At 43.3% G+C, this 17536-nt stretch overlaps 1 protein-coding gene across 5 annotated transcripts in view; it reads right to left on the bottom strand.

Annotated features, from left to right (window-relative positions):
- CCDC69 (coiled-coil domain containing 69) overlaps positions 1-17536 on the bottom strand; it is a 43431-nt gene that overhangs the window by 4852 nt on the left and 21043 nt on the right. The window contains exons 3-6 of one of the 5 annotated variants that reach the window (XM_074379006.1): positions 17067-17136; positions 9347-9796; positions 7769-7875; positions 5174-5261 (exon numbers count right to left, since the gene is read on the bottom strand). In XM_074379006.1, coding sequence (XP_074235107.1) covers positions 5174-5261; positions 7769-7875; positions 9347-9473 — 322 coding nt within the window. In that variant the 5' untranslated portion in view covers positions 9474-9796; positions 17067-17136. Of the gene's footprint in view, positions 1-5173; positions 5262-7768; positions 7876-9346; positions 11164-15994; positions 17137-17536 lie in introns of those variants that run through there. The other 4 variants (XM_074379008.1, XM_003934041.4, XM_074379002.1 and 1 more) reach the window with 4 other exon arrangements.

The following is a 17536-nucleotide window of genomic DNA, read 5'->3' as shown; positions in this document are numbered from 1 at the left end:
AAAAGTCCTGTTGCCTCAACTGTGAAATGGGATCAATAAACCGAGTCTGATTGTCTCAAAGGGGTCATCTGAGAATCACATGAGAAGAATGTGCAAGGGCTTTGCAGTCAGGGCAGTGCTGTACAGAGATGAAATTATCATCATTCCCCAAATCAATACAGTTGTATGTATCATCCCACCTCCTTTATAAAGTTCCTTTTGGAAAATTACAACCTTGTCTCAGCTAAAAAAGGACAATAGGGAACTGACAATCAATGGTCAGAATGAGAAAAAGAAATGAAGGGACAGGAAAGTTTAATACAGCCAAAGGGCCAGGTATATGGCAGTGATGCAGGAAATAATGTTTAAGGCTGGGCATGGTGGCTCATGCCTGTTATCCCAGCACTTTGGGAGGCTGAGGTGGGAGGATCATCTGAGGTCAGGAGTTCGAGACCAGCCTGGCCAACATGGCAAAACTCCGTCTCTCCTAAAAATACAAAAATTAGCCAGGTGTGGTGGTGCAAGCCTGTAGTCTCAGCTACTCGGGAGGCTGAGACAGGAGAATGGCCTGAGCCCAGGAGGTGGAAGTTGCAGTGAGCCGAGATCATGCCACTGCATTCCAATCTGGGTGACAGTCTCTGTCTCTGAAAAGAAAAAGAAAAAAGAAAAAAATGTTCAGCAATATAACTGTGGTAGAGTAGTAAAAAAATTGATAATAATAGTCTTATAAAAATTACAGCCTTAATTTTTTTAAATTATTGGCCTAATTTGTTAATTTGCCTATCAAGACAGGTTCTGGTTTCAGATAAGATGAAGGAAGCACACTCCACCCAGTTTTTCCCACTAAATATAGCTATGAAACGTGGACAGAATGAATTCTGCAGTTATTTGCAGACTGAAAAGTAAATGGTAGCAGCAGACTGAGCAGGAAGACCAGAATTTGAAGTACCACTGACCCAACAGATTTAAACAAACCCAGAATCTTGTGTATTTCAGTATTTAAAATGTCCAGGATACAACTCCAAATTTGTCAGGAAACAATACAAAATTACTCAGCATAAAAAGAAGCAGGACCCACCCCCTGCCCCGAGAAAAGATAGTCAACATATGCCTACACTGAGATGCTATAGATGTAGGAATTATTAGCAGCATTTCTATGGTAACCAGTATAAAAAGACTCCAAGAAGTGTGGGTGTACTGCCACTGACGGCAAGAAGGAAAAAAAAAATGGAATGAGATAAAAAGAAAGTAAGAGTGAATACACTCTTAGGAATAATAGAAAAATAGAAAGTCTTAGCAAATAGAGTTATTAAGAACAACCAAAAGAAAATTTTAGAACGAAAAAGTACAATAAGTGAAACAAAAACTCACTAGGTGGCAGAATAGGATGACATAAGAAAGAGCCAGTGAAGTTCAAGATAGATTAATAAAAATTATCTAATCTGGACAACAGAGAGGAAAAAAAGATTAGAAAAAAATAAGCAGAGCTTCAGAGATTTGTAAGATAATGCTCAAATATCTAACATTTCTATCATCACAGTAAAAGAATAAGAGGGAAAAGGGTACAGTACAAAAAAATAATAATTTTGAAGAAAGAATGATTGAATACTCCACAAACTTGCCAAAACATAAACCTACAGATTAAAGAAGATCACTGACCTTCAAAGTAAGCTCAAAGAAATCCACACCCAGACACGTCATTTCCAAAAGCTAATGACAAAAAAAAAAAAAAAAAAAAAAAAAGGTGTGTAATGGAACCAGATAAAAATGGTATACTACCTATAGGGAATGACAGCTTGAATAACTGTGTGTTTCTCATCAGAAATCTTAGAGACTAGAAGAATAAAATTTAAAAACTGCTGGAAAATACAAAACCAAAACAATAAGCCCAGATTCCCATATCCAGTGAAAATATTCTTCAGGAAGGAAGACTAAATCAAGACTTTCTCCGATGAAGGAAACTTACAATTCATCATCAGCAAACCTGCCCTAAAAGAATTGCTAAAGAAGATTTTTCAAATGAAACCAGAGGGAAACTTGAAACTTCAAGAACGTAGGAAGAGTAAAAGAACGGGTAAAAACCTAGGTAAATATAATAGACTATTCTTCTTCTCTTAAGTTCTTTAAAATATGATTGATGATTCAATGCAAAAATGATGACCTTGTCTGATGGGGAATTAGATGTATGTAGATGTAATGTATGAGATAAATATAACAAAAACGGGGGAGAACAGATGGGCCTACATGATGGCAAGCTTTCTACAGTCCATTTGATGTGGTAAAATAGCAATTCTAGGCCAGGCGTGGTGGCTCACACCTGTAATCCCAGTACTTTGGGAGGCCAAGGTGGGCAGATCACTTGAGGTCTGGAGCTTGAGACCAGACTGGCCAACATGGCAAAACCTGGTCTTTATGAAAAATAAAAAAATTAGGCCTGCTGGCAGGTGCCTGTAATCACAGCTACTCGGGAGGCTGAGGCAGGAGAATTGCTTGAATCCAGAAGGCAGAGTTTGCAATGAGCCGAGCTCACACCATTGCACTCCAGCCTGGGTGACAGAGTGAGATTCCATCTCAAAAAAAAAAAAAAAAGCAATTCTAAGTAGATTGTTAAGTAATTGTAATTCTTAGAGTAACCATTTAAAAAAATACAGCGATACAGTAAGAAAGATAATAAATAAGTTAAAATGGAATACTAAAAAATGTTCAAATACTCCAAAAGAAAGCAGAAACGGAAAACAGAGATCAGTGAGAACAAACAGAAAGCACATCCTAATATAGTAGAACTCAACCGAACATTATCAATAACAACATTAAATCAAATGGCTTAAACATACCAAATAAAACAGTGTGTCAGAAAGAATTTTAAAAAACCCACCTGATGGCATCATTTATATCCAAAACTCAGCATCATGTACTATACCCATGTAACAAACCTGGATGTGTACCCCTGAATCTAAAATTAAAGTTAAATTTTAAAAAACCACCCACCATGTGCAATAGCATGCTCACCTGATGGCATCGTTCATGCCCCAAACCTCAGCATCAGGTATTATGCCCATGTAACAAACCTGCATGTGTGCCCTGAATCTAAAATTAAAGTCTAAATATAAAAAATACCATCCACCAACTATGTACTATTTACAAGAAACCCACTTTAAATATATGTTGTAGGTAGGTTAAAAATAAAAGGGTGGAAAAAGAAACAGTAATCAAAAGAAAGTCATAGTAGCTATATTGTAATGCAATCAAACTGGAAATCAAATAACAGAAAGAGAACCAGAAAACCTCCCAACACTTGAAAATACACTTCTATATATTCAATACCAGAGAGGAAGTCTCAAGGAAAGTAAGACTGAAAATACTTTGAACTCAACAAAATGAAAGTAAAAACATCAATTTGTGGGATGCAGGTAAAGCGGAGTTTAGGAGAAAATTTATAACTTTAAATGTTTATATTAGAAAAGGAGAAAGTTCTCAAATCAATAATCTAAGCTGAAGAAATCAGGAAAAGGGGTCAGGCCCAGTGGCTCACATCTGTAATCCCAGTACTTTGAGAGGCTAAGTCACTTTGGGAGGCTGAGGTGGGCAAATCACTTGAGCCCAGGAATTTGAGACCCTCCTGAGAAACATGGCAAAACCCTATCTCTACAAAAAAATATAAAAATTAGCCAAGAATGTTGGCAAGTGCCTGTAGCTACTCAGAAGGCTGAGGTGGGAGGGTTGCTTGAGCCCAAGAGGTGGAGGTTGCAGTGAGTGAAGATCATGCCACTACACACCAACCTGGGCAACAGAGCAAGACCCTGTCTCAAAAAAAAAAAAAAAAAAAAAAAAAAAAAGTGACTGCTTGGTGGGTGTGGAGTTTCCTTTTGGAGTGATGGCACTGTGAATGTACTAAATGTCTCTAAAGGTAAATCTTATGCCTAGTTTACCGAAATAAAAAATATATATACATAAACTTTGCCACACCTGTTTTACTAAGATGTTATTCTAAAGCTGAAATCATGAATGTGACAGAGATTCTACAAAATGGGGTTCATTATGTAAGTATCATTGCTGTTGTAAACAATGACAAAAATCTTGAAATTATGTAAATGCCTAACAAAGGGACACATTGGAATGCTATGTAGTTACTAAAGCTCATGTTATAGAAGAGTTTAATGACTGGATGCTAATGCAACTTAAAGTGAAAAAAGTAATTTACCTCTCCTCTCCAAAGTGTGTGTGTACAGATATATATTCTATGCATATCTATAGAAAAAGAAATGGAAGGAATCTATATCAAAGGGGGAACAGTAGCTAACTCTGGGTGGAATTATGATTTAAATTTTTTCAATAATAAAATTAGTGCTAAGAATTATTGCTAAGTAACTTGCACTGTTCTAAATTCTGTCTCTGTCTATCTATCATTGAATTGTTTAATTCTTACAAAGATCCTATTAGGGAGGTAAAGTAAGTTCTTCAAGGTTACAGAGCTGGTAAGCAGTGCGACTAAAGTTTAGACCCAGGGGCTGGAGCTCTAGAGAATGAGATCTATTTATCTATCCATCCATCCATCCATCTATCTATTATCTATCTAACATATATTTATTTATTTTTAATAGTGACAGCATCTTGTTATATTGCCCAGGTTGGTCTTGAACTCCTCAGCTTAAGCAGTCCACCCACCTTGGCCTCCCAAAGGGCTGGGAATACAGGTGTGAGCTACCATACCCAACCAAGAATGAGATCTTAACCACTGTGCTGTAAGACCTTTTTGTCTAATCTACAGTTTCCAAATTTTCTATGACGATCATATTTGGTGATATAAGAGGAAAGCAAGTTATTTTTAAAAAATAATTCATCTAACAATAAATAAGAGCTACCATCGTCATTTGGGATGGAATATGTGTATTTAAAAATTCTTCTATTTGTTTGGATTTTCCAAATTTCCTCTAATGAATATGCATTGCTTTTAAAATGGAAAGAAAAAAAATACCTCTCAAGGAAAAAGAAAGCTTGATGCCAGCCTCTTAAAGCTCTGCCCCAAAGGAAAAGTCCATCACCCCTCTAGGGGCAAGGACCTGTAGATTTAAGTTAATTGCTTATGGACCAGAGAGAGAGGAAGGGACCAGTGGGAGTGCTCAGGTGAACTCGGCAGGTGGGGCCAGAAGGAAGTGCCTCCCACACCCCGGCCAGTGGAACATCTCTACGTTACCTTGCAGGGCCTCTTCATGCTTTCCTTCCAGGACACTCTGCTGCTCGTCCAGTCTCTCTCGAAGCTCTAGCTCCCTTTCCTTCTCCACCTGAGGGCAGAGAGTCCCGGGCAGGACTGAGGTTGAGCAGGTTCAGCAGGTTTGGCACAGCATCTCTTATCCACTCACCTGGGCCTGTGTGTAATTTGGTGACCAGAGTCCTAACTCTTCCTCTGAGGGACTGGAATGCTATACCCAATCCCTCCAATCTTGGAAGGCACAGGACTTCCAAGATACAGCAGGCATGGCAGGCTTTGCCTTCTTTAGGGGGTTCCCATAGAATTATCTGCATGGAAAAGGATTTAGGAGTATTCTAATCCTGATGCTTACTCAAGGCAGGAAACCTTCTATGGCGTTTCTCTGCTTGCATAAGGCTTACTGTTGCAAGTGACCTCTAACTTCTACCATCAGGTTCCAGATCTGCCCTCTGGGGTCACACAGAGCCAGGCTGCTCCCTAAACCCAGGCAGCAGCCCCTCAGAGATCTGAGCCTAGTGGCTGTGTTTCCAACATTTCTCTTCTTCGGGCTGAACCCTCCCAGCCGTTCTCACTGTCCCACACTTGAGATGTTTTCCAGTCCGTTTACCACCTGTAAGGTACAGCTGATGAGGCAAGACATGACTTAAAGGGGTTCTAACCCCAGCACACCACTGCATTCCTGCGTAAGGAGCTCCCTCCCCTGTATAATGAAGGGACTCAACTTGACGATTCCTGGGGCCCTTACAAGTCTGAAGGTTAAGGATTCCACAGGTAATGGTCAAGGCCAAATGATATTACCGTGGCAATCTACCAAAACAAAGTAAAGACCGGCAGATGCATGCAGTTAACCTACCTTTCATAAAAGGTGTCTTTCTAAAAATGTGTCTAAGCAAAGACCATTGTAATGTGTGTGGGGGCACTGGCTGCAGCCTTCCACCCAGGGAACCCCTGAGGGCAGGGTCTGGCCCTGATTTCTCCCTGTACCCCTAGCAGTGCCCAGGCTATACCCTCCATGCACCCAGTAATCTCTCCCATCAAGTCCACTGAGTGAATAAAATCTAGCAGAAAATCTTTTTGTAACAAATAACCATGCAATTTAATAGAGCAATTAGTTTATAACTACAGAGCCTTTTTTTTTTTTTTTTTTTTTTGAGTCTTGCTCTGCCGCCCAGGCTGGAGTGCAGTGGCGTGATCTCAGCTCATGGCAACCTCTGTCTCCCAGGTTCAAGCGATTCTCCTGCCTTAGCCTCCCAAGTAGCTGGGATTGCAGGCATGTGTCACCACACCTAGCTAATTTTTGTATTTTTTGTAGAGATGGGGGTCTTGCCATGTTGCCCAGGCTGGTCTCAAACTCCTAACCTCAGGTGATCCACCCGCCTCGACCTCCCAAAGTGATGGGATTATAGGCATGAGCCACCATGACCAACCCAGAGCCATTTTTAAAAAGTGACTTGAAATTTCAGAATTTTCAATATTTACCCTGAACATGTTTCATATTTATAATTTAAACTAAAGATAATTTAGAGGAAACTTTTGTATACCACCAGATCTTTCCTGCTGCTCCACCCACTCCCTCTCGTAAAGGAAGAAATGGAGGCAGAGAGAGAGGAAGCGTGAGTGACCAAGTTAGAATGAGAAAAAGGAAATCCCAGACTGTGGGTTACATTCAGCCGTCCCATCACTTAGTGTCCTTCAATCTACAACTGTTCCCCAGTCTTTCCTCATGTTTCGTGGCCTTGACATTTGACTGATATAGGCTGGAAATCTGTAGTATCCCTCAATTTTCATTTCTGGGTAATTTTAAAGCTTCAATGTCATCCCTTTGGAGAGGCCTCCTCTGATCCCACAGCCTTGGCTAAGGGTTCTGTTATGTCCTTTCAAGGCGCTGTAAACTTTTCATAGCACTTAACGGCTGCAGTATGTAGTTCTGTGTAGTTGTGTTTAGCATCTGACTTTCTGTCCCAGTCAGGATAGGCTAAATTATGCTACCATAACAAACAGTGGCAAAGTCTCAGTGGCTTAAGACAAAAGGTTTATTTTGCACTCACTACCTCCCCATTTTATACGGCAGGGAGCTCTGCTGCCCAGGGATTATCCATGATTATCCAGGGATAATCATCCAGGGATCATTCTGATAGAGCAGCCATTCAAACGGTGCTGTCACTTAGCTAGACAGAAAGACCTTAAGGGTCTTCAGCTGGCAACTAAATGCTTAGCCTAGAAGTGACACTGGTTCTTCTTTCTATAATGCATCAGCCAGAGTGAGTTTCACGGCCCCACCCAACCATGAGTGGGGTCCAGAAAGGCAATTCATCCAGCAGCATCAATGGCTTTTACTCTTCCCAAATAGACTCTTAGCTGCGTGAGAGCAGCTGCCAGCTCTACTTGCTTTAACCAATGTTCCCAGCACACAATAGCCTGATAAAAATATGTGTTTAACAGATAAAGGCCTCCCTTCTTGACAAGATGAATAAGGGACTCTTACAACAGCAACAAAAACCTAATGTAGGCCCTCACTCTGGGATTCACCAAAGTTAGCTGAGCAGGAGAAAGAGATTGGGTGGGTGCACCTGGACTTACCTGCTGTGCCCATTTCTTCTTTTCCTCTTCATGTTGCTGGAGAATTCTGGTTATATCCTTCTGGTGCTGCTCAGCCTCCTCTGATACACAGAGCTGGACAGTTATAGCTAGAGACGAAAAAGCAAAAAAAAAAAAAAAAAAAAAAAAAAAAAAAAATCTCACAGAGCGGAAGTGCAGTCAGGGCTGACAGAGACAGTGTGGGAAGTGGGGCTAAGGAATGAGAACCCTGGTCTCTGCCTCAAGAATGATTTCAGGTGGGACCAGTCTCCAGAGACAGACTGTTGTGTCTCTCTGGATTTGCAGATCCTCTTTCAAGGAATAAGCCAACGTCTCATTTTGTCCCCTGATCTCCATGTTCTACCCCATTTTAAATTTTTAAATTTATTATTATTATTATTTTAAATCCCCCCCAGCAAGGCAGTTTACTTCTATAGAAGGGTGTGGTGCATGGATGGAGCAATGATGGCGGCATGCTTGGACAAGGAGGGGAAGGGGTACTTATGCCTGATAGGGATTGTCCCTACTACTATGCCACCCCTATTGGCTAGGGTTAGATTGCACAAGCTAGACTAATCCTGATTGGCTATTTTAAAAAGAGCAGGGGTCCAAGCTGGAGTAGCAGGGTGGGTGTTTTGGCAAGAAGGATGGTTATGGGTGTGTCAGAGCAGACAGCCAGGAGTGATCAGGTGACCAGTGAGGATGGAGCTAAGGGGAGGAGGAACAGATGTGAACTACTGATTACAATAAGGAAGTTAAACTTGAAAATAGAGAATTAAAGAATAAGAGAGCTGAACATACTGACATACTGATTCTTTGCAGAGAAACTTGGGGTTGACTATAACAATCCCCCATCTTGAATTTTTACAGTTTTCTTTTTTTTTCTCTCTCTTCAAATTTCCTTGACATGTCTTGGCTTAGTGATTCTGGTTGTTCTTCTGAAAGAAGTAATCTATCTGAATAGGGTGGAGGAGGCGTTGGGGATAATTTAGTAAGAGTTATGTCTACTAGCCTCTGCACCAAGTCCTCGGATGCATGGTATGGCACAACATTTAACGAGAAGTATAATTATCACAATTGCTAGAGAGGTGAGAACTAAGGTTATGGTTTCTTTCCATTGACTGAAACAGCATTTGAACCGATTTGAAATGGGCTTATTGATGCAGCATTTTAGCCAGCTTATTTGATAAAGCAGTAGGTCCTTGGAGGGCTTTTGTTATGCTCCCATTGGGAACAGTGTTGTTTGGAATAAATACAACCTGGGTCTTAATTATAACACAAACACCATCTTTCTCCGCTAATATTATATTTAGGGCTTTATTTTCTTAGGCCATTTGGCTAGTGGATCCTAATTGTTCAGCTCTTCCTTTGACAGCATCTTTAGCATAATTAACAAACCGCTGGGGGTTGTAATAAATGCAGTTTATCTAATTTACTATTTTTTTAAAAAATTAATTGTTACCTACCAGAACAACATTGACTTAAATCTTGCAGCTATCTGATTTCGGGCTTTAAATGTATTTGGTACTCTTTAAGGAACACCAATTGTATCTAAATAGACATGAGAATCAAAAGACTTACAAGGAGTCGCTCTTATTTGCCGATGTTGTAATTTCTTTTTCTCCGGTTGATGAAATGCCAGGGTAAAAGGGATAGTCAATTGGACCAGAGCACAAGGGCCGCTCCAATGATTTGTCAGAGTGTCCATTAAAGGTCCTCCACAATCCCACCGTACATCCGCTCGGGGATGAGTGATGAGCCAGCTCTTGGAAGTGCCTGACTTCACTGCATCTTGTTAAGTTTCCAAGGAATGCTAAGTTCTCCCCCTGTCGTGAGAGACACAAGGCGAACTTCGCCTCGGGAGATGGAGGCTGTGTGGGTGTTGACTCTCAGAAATAGCAGCGAAAGAACTTGGCATGACTCGTTATTCCAGGCATTGGAATCCTGAGAAAGAGCTGCTATGCATTCCATGTCCACTTGATTTGGGGACCATCCAAGTGGAAAGGGGACAACATAGGCCTCTGGTCTACCCTGCACACAAGTGTAACAGTGGCATTTATTTAAGGGGCGAATGGAATACTTAATCCATTCTAACCATGCGTTTGCATGCTAATATCCTGTTTTAATGGCTATAGTTTGCCTTAGGTCCTCTACTTCTACCACTGAGACTTTGGTTTTGTCATTGTGTCTAGGGCAGGCGTCCCCAAACTATGGCCCGCAGGCTGCATGCGGCCCCCTGAGGCCATTTATCCGCCCCCCCGCCGCACTTCAGGAAGGGGCACCTCTTTCGTTGGTGGTCAGTGAGAGGAGCACAGTATGTGGCGGCCCTCCAACGGTCTGAGGGACAGTGAACTGGCCCCCTGTGTAAAAAGTTTGGGGACACCTGGTCTAGGGGGAGTGATTGATAAAGAGGTTGATGGAGCAATAAAGTGCATTTAAAAAGTTTCTTTAGGATCCTTTTCTGAAATGTCAGCTCCTATACCATAAAAACGACTTAATGAAGGGGAAGATTTTTCAGATGTTGCAATAACAATAGTAAGCTGCATAGGATTGTATTGGTTATATTGACAGCTAGGAGTCATTCCTTTGGTGAAGTGAAGTGGAGATACAGTTTCAAGGACTGACAAAGACCTGTGGACACAGTCTATCTTAAACCTTTAGTGTTCCATATGACATTAGACTAAGCAGAACATAGATATTCTGTTTTTGAGGGACAAGAGCTTGATTTGTACCAATTACAAAAACAGTATTTCTTGGATTACTAGTATCCTTAGAAAAACTCATTGTGTTTTCCTAGTTTGAGGAAGTCTGAGAGGGACAGAGATATTCTTCTGGAAGCAGCGAGCTATCCTTGGTTATACAAATCTCCACAAGATATAACTAGACAGAAATTAAAGCAACAACACGAGGTGAGCCAGATCTAATCAATTTAAGAACAAGATGGGGAGTAGTTAAAAGAAAGAAAAGATAGACTAAGCTTTTCTTAACTTTAACTTGGTAGGATCTGATCCCAGAACAATAGCCCATGATTTTAATGGCGATGGTGCTTCCTTGACTCGGATGTAATGTATTCATCTGTTTTCTGCTGCATGAATGGCAGTCTTGGTGGCTAGCAGCATGAGGGAGGGTGATCTTCAAGCTGGTGCTGGTGTACAGAAACTTCAGGGTAGCACCTTGGTCCTAACCACTAAGGAAATACTTTACTGGCTCCTGCAGCATCTTTTTCTTGGTCTGTGCACAGAGTTGCTTAGTTGCCGCAGTATTCATAGGCCTTTTTCCCCCCTGCACTGCTGAGAGGTAGGGCTTGCTTGTTACATTGGGTAGGTCTCAGTCCCTTACCCACGAGGCTGTTGCAATGAAGCAGCAGGACACGTCTTCTTACGAGAGAGGGCCTGAGACTGCCGGAGGAGAACAATGAATCCCAGGTGAGCCCCCAGGATTGTTATAAGTAAAATTTTGATGCCGCAGAAGAAATAGCACTCAAAGATAAATCCACCCAGCAAGGCAGTTTACTTCTATAGAAGGGTGCAGTGAATGGATGGAGCAGTGATGGCCAGCACATCGCCCTATTTTTAAAAAAGTTAGTTGTTGACCAGACATGGTGGCTCACACCTGTAGTCCCAGCACTTTGAAAGGCTGAAGTGGGAGGATCACTTGAGACCAGGAGTTTGAGACCAGACTGGGCAACATAGTGAGACCCTATCTCTAAAAAAAAAAAAAAAAACAACAACAACAACAACAACAAAAAAAAAAAAACACTGAGTAGGATGGCATGCACCTGTGATTCCAGCTACTAGGGAGACCGGAGCAGGAAAATGTTTTGAGCACAGGAGTTAGAGGCTGCAGTAAACTGTGACTGCACCACTGCAGTCCAGTCTGGGTAACACAGCAACACCCTGACTCTGAAATAATAAGTTAAAAATTAGTTATCGATACTTAACTAATCGATGGGGAAGCTTTTACTTAATAATTCAGATTTCCCATTTTTCTTGAAGAATCCAAAGAAGAACTAGCAACATATGCCTTCCTGTCAACCAGGGGCTGGAGCCAGAAGCAGCTGCCTCCTCTTTGGCTGGCCAGGATGTGGTTCTGCAGTTGGCTACGGTCTTTAACTCCCGTTACTAAAAATGTCCATAAAGGCTTTACCCATGAGCATCTGGATGTGCAGCTCCTTACCTTCAGCTTTTCCCAAGCTGGTAGCAGAGGGCGCTACTTGAGAGCAGGAAGGAAACAACCAGGAAATCCAGCCCTTGCTTAGGGAACCTCCAAAACAGGCCCTGCCAATCCATGCTGAGTCTATCGAATGCTAGGTATGACCTAAGCCTATGGCCATCCTCTCTGTGCCTCAGTTACCTAATATATGAAATCACAATAATTATGGCACTTACCACATGAGGCTGGGGTGATTAAATCAGAAAACAATGGCAATAAAAATAATAAAAGCAGGGTAGGAGGACTGAGAGCTTACCATGCCTGCAACATACCCGGCACTGTTTCAAGTGTCTCAAAGGGATGACTCACCTGCTTCTCAGTGCTACCAATAGTTGTGAGTACTATTATTACCCCCATCTTACAGATGAGGCTCAGAGGAGTCATGCAGCTTGTTCAAGGTAACCCAGTTCAAAATTAAGGGAGCGGGAATATGAACCTACCCAATCTGATTCCATGAGAAACACTCCTAACTACCACCTTATTCTGCTTGCTTGTGCATAAAAGGAAAGGCAGGCCAGGCACGGTGGCTCATGCCTGTAATCCCAGCACTTTGGGAGGCTGAGTGGGCAAATCACTTGAGGCTAGGGGTTTGAGATCAGCCTGGTGACATCCTGTCTCTACTAAAGATACAAAAATTAGCCAGGCATGGTGGTGCACTCCAGTAATCCCAACTACTGGGGAGGTTGAGGCAAGAAAATCGCTTGAACCTGGGAGGCAGAGGTTGCAGTGAGCCAACATGGTGCCATTGCACTCCAGCCTGGGCCACAGAGAGAGACTCAGTCTCAAAAAAACAAAAAATACTTGGTACAGGCCAGTTGCAGTGGCTCACGCCTGTAATCCTAGCACTTTGGGAGGCCAAGCAGGCTGGATTGCTTGAGCCTAGGAGTTTGAGACCAGCCTGGGCAACATGGCACGATCCCATCTCTATTTAAAAAATAAAAAAGAAAATGCAGTGCCAGGCACTTTGGAAGTGCTCAATAAATGTTCCTTATTATTCATGAAATGTTCTCTAAATGTTTATCTGTGCTCATGACAAGCATTATAGCCTAATACTAGTGTTGTTGCCATTATTATTGTTAGCATTACTATTAGAAAATTCCATTAGCAAGATCTGACAATGAATATGGAAGAAATGTGAGGATGAGGGCAACGCCAGTGCTGGTCAGTTCCATCAGGACAGGAGGAGTGAGCTGGTACCCCTGAGTCCTGAGCTCCCAGAGGCCATGAGCAGATAGACACAGGTTAGGTGATAGCAACAGTTAAGGTCAGAGAGCCCTGGATTCTCACAATTCATCTGGCTCAAATTTTGGTCCACAAGATTAGTACCAGATTGACCCCAGCTGGAGAGAATCTTATTAGAAATACACATATATCTTTGCTTGGCACGGTAGTTCACACCTATAATCCCAGCACTTTGGGAGGTCGAGGTGGTTGGATCACTTGAGGTCAGGAGTTTGAGACCAGTTTGGCCAACATGGTGAAACCCCATTTCTACTAAAAATACGAAAAAATTTAGCTGGGCGTGGTGGCAGGCACCTGAAATCCCAGCTACTTGGGAGGCTGAGGCAAGAGAATTGCTTGACCCAGGTGATAGAGGTTGCAATGAGCTGGGATCCTGCCATTGCACTCTAACCTGGGCAACAAGAGAGAAATTCTGTGTCTGTATATACATACAGACACACATATATGTGTAAATATATATATATGTTTTTAGTAAATGTATATATATTTACTAAAAATGCAGCTTCTTCAGCCCTAATTCCTGATATTTTAATTTAGTTGGTCTGAGGTAGGTCCCCAGAATCTGCATCTTTGAAGTTTTCCAGGTAAATTTTCTTTTTTTTGAGACAGGGTCTTGCTCTGTTGCCCAAGTTGGAGTGCAGTAGTGCAATCACAGCTCACTGCAGCCTCAACCTCCCAGGCTCAGGTGATCCTCCCACCTAAGTAAGGTTCCCAAGTAGCTGGAACTACAGGCGCACCACCATGCCCAGCTAAGGTTTTGCGTGTGTGTTTTTGGTAGAGGCGGGGTTTCATCATGTTGCCCAGGCTGGTCTTGAACCCTTGGGCTCAAGCATTCCATCCACCTTGGCTTCCCAAAGTGCTGGAATTATAGGCAAGAGCCACCACACCTGGCCTGGATAATTCTTATATGCAATCAGATTGGGTTTTGTGGTTCAATTGCTTGTGCAGTACTTGGACTTCACCTACAATACACCCTCCAGGCTATAACTAAACACCTATAACTAAATAGGAGGATATAGGGAGCTCCTCCTATTACCAGGTAGCTCTGATGGTTTTAAATCAACAACCACATAAAAAATTCTTTGAGATTGAGCTGAATTCTGCCTGCATGTTGCTACTATCTTGAGGCCTTAATACTGACCTGGGGTCACACTAAACAAGGCTCATCTTTCTTCTCTATTAGGGCACTTCAGACACATGGAGAGAGTTGTTGTTTTATGGCAACATATAGTCTTTTCTGGATGTAGTAATTTTTATTTTCATATGATGGAAATTTCAAAGAAAAGAAAACAAAATAAATGTTATTTCACTGAATTTAGTTCTACTCATTTGAAAAAAAAATTTAGATATTCAAGTTAGAAGGTTCCCAGATGATCCATTAGAAATTAAAATTGATTTTAACTTATTTTATATGTATATATATATGTGTGTGTGTGTGTGTGTGTGTATACACACACACATATTTTCTTTTCTTTTTCAACTTTGGTTTAGATTTAGGGATATGCATGCAGATTCGTTATCTGGGTATATTGCATGATGCTGAGTTTGCGGTACAAATGATCCTGTCACCCAGGCACAAAGCATAGTACTCAACAGTTATTTATTTCTTTTTAAACCAGGAGTTTGGTTTTATTTTCTCTGTCCATCTGCAAAATACTCAGGACCAACATAAAAAAGTAATACTTCCTGTGGAAAAAGTTACATTAAAAAGGGAAATGGGGTGGGGTGGTGAAAGGGATTAGTGCCTTAGCCCCAAGGAGCTACGACATCTCTGATTGGTCCAGGGAATCGAAAAGATATTGGGAAGATGTAACAGAGGAAGGAAAATGTGAATGTACTGAGTTACAGGGCCCTGAAGCGGGCCTCGAGGGGGATCTGGTGGCTGGGCAGTGGGTCTGGGTGGAGGGAGAGACCCCTGTTGGTAGCCACAGATGGTGGTTGTGGAGGGCCATTATATCCATGGTGGGGCATCAGTGGAGGAGAGTCCATGCATACCGTGTGGAGGCACAAGACCTGGGTGACCTATGGGAGCTCCGAATGGAGGCCCTCGTGGGGGCATGCCCATTGGAGGAGGCCCAGGATGAGGCATTCCAGGTGGTGGTTGGGGCGGTGGCTGCCACCCCAGAGCCTGGGTATCCAGCATGAGGATGTCCTAAGCCATAAGGGCCATGGTGTGCCAGCTGCATCTGAGACATCCCTGGATGGGGCATCCCACCTGGTGGGAATGGATGAGGATGTGAGTGTCCATGACCAGAATGTCCTGCCCCTGTGGTTCCTGCCGATGGGGGAACCATGTCCTGCAGCCCCAGGAGGCATAGATGGTGGGGCATGGCTGGGGATATCCCAGGTGGGAGGGCTCCAGGAGGCGGCACTGGGGGTGGGAAGGAGCCAGGAGGAGGCATGCCTTGTGGGGGAAGCCCAGACCCCAATGATGATACCACAGGATTGGGGGCAGAGGGTGGAGGAGGTGCATCTACAAACAGCTGATGAGGACAGTCAGCCTGGGAGAATGGGTTCTGAGCTGCCAGAAGTCGTTCGGCTGCCGAGCCATGGCGCTCACCCTTGGAGTCCTTGAAGGCATAAGATATGGTGAGATAGGGCGGTTATAGAGGTACTGCCCATTCATGGCTTCAATTGCTGCATCCGAAGCATCAGATGAAATAAAATTAATAAAGGCATAACCTTTGGAGTTGCCTGTGTCAGGGTCCTGCATAATCTTAGGGGTTTGTAAGATGACCCCAAAGGCGCTAAAAGTATCATAAAGCAACTTCTCACCAATATCAGGGTCCAGGTTTCCAATGAAAATGTCAGCCCCTACATCCAAGTTTTTGTTGTGAGCTGATGCCTTGTTCTCCCGTATTGGCTTCCCATAGAGTTTGATCATGTTCATGATCCTGATGGCATAGTCAGCATCTTCTTCACTCAAGAATCCCACAAAACCATAGCCTTGGTGCTGACCAGTGACTCTGTCCTTTGGCATGTGGGTGTTGACTACTGGTCCAGCCTGGAGAAACAGTTCCCACAGCAGCGAGCGGTTCACTAACCTTCTCATCCAGGTCCCCCATGTACACGGTGGCATCCTGGTTCCTCTCTGTGATTGGCCGGCAGCCATGGTGAAAGAGCTCCCACTGTCTCCCAGCAGTGGTTCTGCTCTATCCCCAGCAGTTAGTTTTTTAACCCTTGCTTCCCTCCCCCCTCCCTATGGCGACATCTTCTTTCTAAATGAACACTCTCTGTTCCTTTTTTTTTTTTGAGACAGTTTCACAGTTGCTGCCCATCTTGTTGCCCAGGCTGGAGTGCAATGGCACAATCCTGGCTCACCAAAACCTCCACCTCCCGAGTTCAAGTGATTCTCCTGCCTTAGCCTTCCGAGTAGCTAGGATTACAGGCATGCACCACCATGCCCATCTAATTGTGTAATTCTAGTAGAGACGGGGTTTCTCCATGTTGGTCAGGCTGGTTTCCAACTCCCGACCTCAGGTGATCTGCCCGTCTTGGCCTCCCAAAGTGCTGGGATTTAAGGCGTGAGCCCCTGCGCCCGGTTCTGTTCCTTATAGGACACATTTTCGAGATTCTTCACTAGTCTGATCTTGCTCCATTGTACTCCCTCCAATTTTTTTCTGGATCCCTCTAAAAATTTACTTTCCAGGAACATATATAGCACTCTAGGTGTGTTATCAACAGTGTAGAATAGGGAAGCACAGGTCAGGACTATTACCTCCCTGATTTTAGACATGATACTCCTATTAGTGTAATCTATGTAAGATCCCGTGAGATATTTAAGTAGCTCTATCATCTGTGCTGATCATAGATGGCAGTTGGGGCCTTTGTGGTTCTGGCTACTCACCTGTGTCCCCATTGAGGGGACCTAATTCCTGGGACTCCGGTCTGGGTGGCTGTTCTGGTTCTTGGCGCTTCTGGAAGAAATGAGACAACAGTAAGGCACAAGTAGAGGGTGGGAGGTCAAAGCGAGGGTGGCTGCTACAGCGGGATTCTTCCAAAGGCAAGGCAGGACCTTCAGTTACACCAGACCCTGCCCCATGCCCGGTGCATTTAGGCTGCCTCACCAGCTCTAGGCAGCAGCCCCTCTACCTGGGGGGAGGGGCCCCAGAACAGGATTTCTCATCCCTATCAGGGAAACCCTTGGAGGAGTTTGATGGTGCTTGACCTATCCTTAGATCCTTGCAGCCTGGCTCCTGCTGCCATCCGTGGGGGCCTTCCAGGTGACCTCTTCCTTCTCTCAGGATTTGGCCAGGCCTGCTGTCACACTCCAGCTATGCACTTGAAGTGCCCTAAAAACCTCTCAACTCCCAATTC

The sequence above is a fragment of the Saimiri boliviensis genome, chromosome 1 (assembly GCF_048565385.1).
Source record: "Saimiri boliviensis isolate mSaiBol1 chromosome 1, mSaiBol1.pri, whole genome shotgun sequence".
NCBI lineage: Eukaryota > Metazoa > Chordata > Mammalia > Primates > Cebidae > Saimiri > Saimiri boliviensis.
The sequence above is the reverse complement of the archived record's forward strand: the minus strand, read 5'-3'. Positions and strand labels throughout refer to the sequence as shown.